Source organism: Bactrocera latifrons, unplaced genomic scaffold, assembly GCF_001853355.1.
Source record: "Bactrocera latifrons isolate USDA-ARS-PBARC rearing strain unplaced genomic scaffold, ASM185335v1 scaffold_51, whole genome shotgun sequence".
NCBI classification, from domain to species: Eukaryota; Metazoa; Arthropoda; class Insecta; order Diptera; family Tephritidae; genus Bactrocera; species Bactrocera latifrons.
Genome location: NW_017537168.1, coordinates 809,577 through 815,855, shown reverse-complemented (window position 1 = coordinate 815,855; position 6,279 = coordinate 809,577). Strand labels below are relative to the sequence as shown.

General features: G+C 33.0%; 1 protein-coding gene across 8 annotated transcripts in view; it reads left to right on the top strand.

The window, feature by feature from the left end:
* The window catches only part of LOC108973951 (insulin-like growth factor 2 mRNA-binding protein 1), a 72,604-nt gene that overhangs the window by 50,669 nt on the left and 15,656 nt on the right, over nt 1-6,279 (top strand). For 3 of the 8 annotated variants that reach the window (XM_018941493.1, XM_018941497.1, XM_018941492.1), the window contains exon 2: nt 4,703-5,085. The exons of 4 other annotated variants lie outside the window; for them this stretch is intronic. In XM_018941493.1, the coding sequence (XP_018797038.1) occupies nt 5,066-5,085 (20 nt within the window). In that variant the 5' untranslated portion in view covers nt 4,703-5,065. The remainder of the gene's footprint in view (nt 1-4,702; nt 5,086-6,279) is intronic. One more of the 8 variants, XM_018941494.1, reaches the window with a different exon arrangement.

The following is a 6,279-nucleotide window of genomic DNA, read 5'->3' as shown; positions in this document are numbered from 1 at the left end:
TTATGCCAGTTTATACGCTTAACATTATTATTCCTGTCTCTTATACACATCTAGATGTGTATAAGAGACAGGTACTGATCGGTATAAATATGAAAAATAAAAAAAACTAAAATTCAACAAAATAATAATAAAAGAGTGTTTTTTGTAATTAAAAAATTAATTTGAAAAAAAAAATGAAATAAAAAAATAAATCAAATTGCGCTTGTCGGTCGTCTGCATACATAAAACATAAGAAATATGCATGTTCTACGAATTGTGAATCATTTCAAGATTTCAAATTAAATGACTAAAACAACGTCGGCGCAAACGCATCAGCGCTGCCGGCGTCTATAAAGCAACGCAACGCAACAAATTGCAGCGAAACTATAATACCAACACAATTCGAGCCGTTAGTGTTCACATTGTATGTTATTAGTGTAAGCGTTTGAGCGGCGATCTTTAAGTGACTGGCAATTTTACTGGGCACTTCGTGCGCTTAAAAACGCAGCAAAAGCAATAGTAGGCCGTCAAATTTTATTTTATTTTTATTTGCAAAAAAAAAAAAAACACTTTGAAAAAAGTTAAATAAACAGCCGGAAACCGCACTGTGTATTTGCTGTTATATATTTTTTTGTTTTTGTAACGCAACAACTACTAAATGATAAAATAAATCCAAGGAAAATTACTCTGCTACTAAAGCAAGCTAAAGATGGTGATAAAATATACATACGCACATAATTATGTAGTATAAAGTATAAGTTATGACGTTTAGCGAGCGGCGCGTCATAAGCGAACGCCACCATAGCCGTACGTCGCTGCTGCAATGCACATCCGCAATATTACCAAAGTTTAATTGCACGTTTTATGGCTGCTAACTGCTAGCTTTTGCCTACTGGGACGATTGTCTGTGCGGTCGGTCCAACGTCATTGTCGTTATCGTGTCGGCGCCAAGACTTCGGCACAGCGACACCGCACAGATCACCTATAGCCTGTCTCTTATACACATCTAGATGTGTATAAGAGACAGCCCTAACGCTGGCGCTATGTATAGAAGCGCTGCTAATGCCGGCGTGCGCTGTCATACGCTTTGACTACTAGTGCAAAAAAAAAAAAAAAATTTAAATAAAAAATTATGTACAAAAAATTAAAAAATTAAAAAAAAAAAAAAAATTAAAAGAAAAAAAAACATTCTGTGACATTTTCGCGAAAATTCGCTGACGCTAACGTAGCAGTGAGCGGAAATTTTTTTTGCTTATGCATGCGTGTGCGTGCAGCCGGCGCGTAACTGCAATCGGCTTGCGCGCATTGTGTGCGTGTCATAAAGTTGTTTTATTTTTTGACTTATTTGCCATTGTTGATCAGCCACTGCAAGCGTGTGTTTTTGGCGCTTTTATTGTTGCTTATTTTTCAACGCTTGTTTATGCTATGCGCGCTGCGTTTAACATTCGAGTTCATAAATATATATTTTTTATGTGGATGTACAATTATACAAACGCGCTTATCAGCGTAGGATTCCCCAGCGCCTGCCTTCAATAACAACAGCCCGCCCGCAAAGCCGCATTCATAAGCTCCTGCATTTGTTGATAGCGGCGCTGCAAAATGTGCTGCAAAATATGCCACGTACATACCACATTAAGCAATTGCATTTTGGAACTCTAACCAATAATTCAGCGCAGACACATATTTTCATATGTAAATATGTATGTGTGTATATATAAAAGCATATAACAGTATTGGCTGCCCACACACGTCTGCTGAAACGACGCGAAAAATCCCCCAACTCCCTTGCGCGTGGTCTAACGCCAACGTCATTGCTTGTGCATACACACAGCCACACGTACATGCGTATGCATGCGATGTGCAACAGTTAGCAGCATAAAATTCAATAGAATTGCAAATGTATATATTTATTTGTTCGGCCATTAAGTCGTCTGTACACCTTCAGCAACGACTTCACAACCACCATGATGACATGATGTGTTTGCGCGTGTGTGTGCATAACTGTCTACCTGTCTAGCCGCACCTACTGCACTCAGCCAGCATAACCGGCGACAAAATCCACCACCGACTAGCAGTTGACCTACTTATTGCAATATTGCCAAGTTGTAGCGCTAATGTTGTTAGTTAGTAACAGTGTTGCCATGCAGGCGTATTTTTGCAACACGGTACTTTTATTGGCGTTTTTACTGCTATGCATTTACTAAGTAAGTGACATCATGATGCTCAAAAATCCTTCATACGCACTTGCGTACTTTTTCAAAAAAAAAAACCGTTATTTGTGCATGCCTCAGGGAAAATTTTTTTTTCTACGCCAAATACTTTCTTTCTGCTACAAAACCACCCGAGCTATACAACGTACGCAGTATAATCAACAACAGTGTTCGCTTTACTGATCTATTATCGATAATCGGTGTGTATGATTATCGTTCAATTCAATTTTGGTTAGTAATGATCATTATTTTAGCACTCTCGCGCAGGTTTACACTCATAACTGCATTATTTTGACTTCAAAACACTCCAATCTAACCAAAACGCTCTACCTAATAATCGGCAATTATCGTTTTACTGATCGATAGTCGGTAATCGCTATGTGCTAAATCACTTTCCGTCTAATATTGCTGATAAAAGACTTCCACTAGCTCCAATCTATGCAGTAATGCTCGTTTTACTCATCTTTCATCTTCCTCTTCTTTATCCATCGGTTATCGATAATCGGTGTGTTGAAATCGTATTCAGCCAAATCTAAGTGAGAAACAAGTTCATTTTTAGCTCCCTTATGCCAGTTTATACGCTTAACATTATTATTCCGATAATTTTTTATGCCTGGGCGGTTGGGAGTGTTGCCAATTTTAATTTTAATTAAAAATAGTTGTCAGCATTGACGCCACATAACCGCCATATATAAATCATCAGCAAACAAATGCATGCAGCGCAGCATAATTTGATAAGAAATATCGAAATCAAATACATTGAATTTGAATCAAAAAGACGCCAATAATAAAGGAGCATGAAAAAAATACAACAACAATAGATATAACATAGCAAACAAGCACATCGCACTATATAAGTATGTTTATATGTTTGTGCATGCAGACGTGAAGTTATCGGTAGCCGAGCGCCTTATCGCTGCCAACGCGATAGGCGCTAACTCAATGACCATTGCTATACAAATAATATTTTTTGCATGTATGTAGATTTGGCGACGTATATTATAAATAGCATTTTCTGATTTTCTGATAAAATTATCGAATTTGTTCAATAAAAGAAACAAACATATACCCATATACTCTAACAATAACTCATCAAATAAGAGCAAGTAAAGTGTTCCACTTGTTCACATGTGCGAAAGAGTTTTGAATTCGTTAATAATGAGTTTTCTGAAAGGGTACTATACACAAGCGTAGTTCTCTTACTTTTTCACTTTAACAATACGTAGACAAGCTCTCTCACCTATATAATTGATAGAAAAAATATTGTTAAAACGGTTTTGATTACGCTAAAATGCGTTACTCTAATTTCTATTGTTTCCAAATGCATCTCGGCAACTGTTTGACAAGTTTAACGTCGTAGAAAAGTGTTTCAGAAGTTCAGCTGCCAATTTTTGTAAGACTTATACTACTACGGTTGTTCAAAATTACATTCTTCCTACGCATCTGATCTACCTATAAAGGTAACTGACGAATATTATAGAAATGCAATTGTCACAGAAGGTTCATTAGCGTCCAAAAGCAAAGCTAATAAATGTTCCACAAGTTCAGTGTGTGTCAGAAGTTCAAATCTCTGCATATCTTAACGGATTTTCTTTTATCTACTATTAGCTGTCATACTGCTGCACTTTATTAATTCAACATATAAGTGTATACGCGCAAGTCTCCAATGACTCATACAACGAATGCGGCGCTTCGAAAAATTCCCTTTAACTTAAGCACAGAATATGGGAGTGCAAATGTGGTTTTCTTGCAATTTTCAATTATTTGTATTAGAGAATAAAAACAGCACAATGTTGGAGACATCGCCGGCAGTAACGGTGCACATACGCGCTTGTTTATGCGAGTGTATTGCAGCCACATACACAGAATGTATAATAAAAGCTTTGCAGAACAGTGTTTGATAGCTTACGAAGCGCTCTTCGTGCAACGAAAATACTCTTAAATATTTTTTTTGTATTTTGTGCTCTTTAATTATACATTTAAGGCGTTTATGCTATTGAATGGCTTGCGGCATTATGGGGTTGACACGTTCATTCGTAAATTGATTGTGTACGGTTTCGCGGTTACTCATACGCCATGGCGTACAACTGAGCGTACGGTGTGCTCAAATAAACGTTATTGCTCTCGCGCAATATTGCCACATATAAAATATTTTTATATGAGTTTTTAGCTTGCGATCGAATACAGTAGGATTAAATAGTGTTGCAACGAAGCAAAGAAAATATGAATTTGAATTGTAATATCAGTTTTGGAATAATTAATTTTTAGAATTTTTAAATAGCTAATTGATTAAGCCAACAGTATTTTATATCAAAATTTTATATTACAAAATGTTTATCAGTTTGAAAAATGTTGACAAACAAAAAATATTAGTTATGAAAAAGAAAATCACAAAATTTATTCTGCGCTCACGACACACAAAAAAATTTGTTGCAAAAAATTTCCAAACACGTTAATGCCTCAAAATAAAAAAATAAAAACATTTAAAATGATTGCAATTTTTGTTCCCAAAGCAAATATTTATAAACTTTGAATTAGCAGCAAGGAAATACACTGGAAAAATTGGTAACTCACTATTTTGTATCTGTATGTTCAAAGCAACGAAACATATTAGTTTAATAAACACAAGTGCGCTTATAAATATTTTAATTACCAAAAAACTAATCAAAGCAGTGCTTTGAGAGTTAGAAATAAAATTTAAAAAGCAGTGCTTAAAAAATATTCGTAAAAAATTTAAATTATCAAAGCTGTGCTTTGAATACGTACGCCAATACATAATCAACTACAAAAGCTGCAAAAAGTAATAATAAGCAGCAGTAAAAAATTAACAAAAAAAACAGTAATTACAAAAAGTCAAAATACACCACAAACACAACATGGCTTATTATCACCACAGGTGAGTTTATATAGTGAATTTTGCGTTTATAATTAAGAGATAAAAAAGGATTGGGGAGCGTTTTATAAAATCTTATAATTCATAAACACATCACATCGAATAAGTTTACAATATTTTAATACGAGCAAAAAAAAAAAAAAAAATCTGTACGTTAAATTTTCTTTTTTTTTACTTGGTGGATTTTCCTCGCTCAGCTGTTGAACGAAAGTGGGTTGAAATCGATGAATTATTGGTATAACCTAACAGTGATTTGGCCAAAGTTGCTAAAAGTGTTTTATTGCAAAATTTTGTTTTTAAAATTTCAAAAAATATTTATTTTAAAAATTTAGATTTTTTTTTATTAAAAAAAAAGGTTTGTAAAGTTTCATAGAATTATTGTTTAAAAATTAAAAAAAAAGATGTTTTAGAATTTCAAAAAAAAAAACTTGTTTCAAAACAAAAAATTTGTTTGTTTCGCAAAATTTTGATTTAAAGTATAAATTTTGTTTTCAAAATTTCGAAAAATATTTCTTTCAAAATTTTCGAAAAAAACAGCGAATATTTTTTTTTAATTTTGGAAAAAATGTTGTTCTAAAATTTTCAAGAAAATAACGTTTAAATTTTTGATAAAAAAAAATGTGTTTTAAAGTTTCGAAACATTTTTGTTTTGAAAATTTCGCGAAAATTAAGTTTCGAAGAATTTTTATTTTTACAATTTCGAAAAATTGTTATTTTAAAAATTACTACATTTTTGTAACGAAAATTGCACAAAATATTATGAGCTTTCTGAAACTATAATGGTTTATTATTTGAGACATGTAATTGATCCAATGCAGCTGAGCTCTGCGATTTTATTAGCGAAACACCCCTTTAGCAATCAGATTGGCTGCTATATAAGATTTTTATTATTCATTTAAATTCCAATAATCCAGCACAAAAAAATTTAGCTTTTACATGTATTATTCTCCAAAAGCCTTACTGATATCGAAAATCGATAAATATCAGCATTGTTATATGCATAGCAGTGAGTATTATGCGTTGTTCACACTCTTGATACATAATGAATATTGAAAAATTATGTTGCAGAATTTTTTTAAAAATAAGTAATAACAAATGTACATATGTATGTATGTAAATATATCAAATAACTATTAGCGTGTGCCATTTTATTGTAATTAAAAAAGTAAATATGAAGTAGAAAATAATTTAAATAAA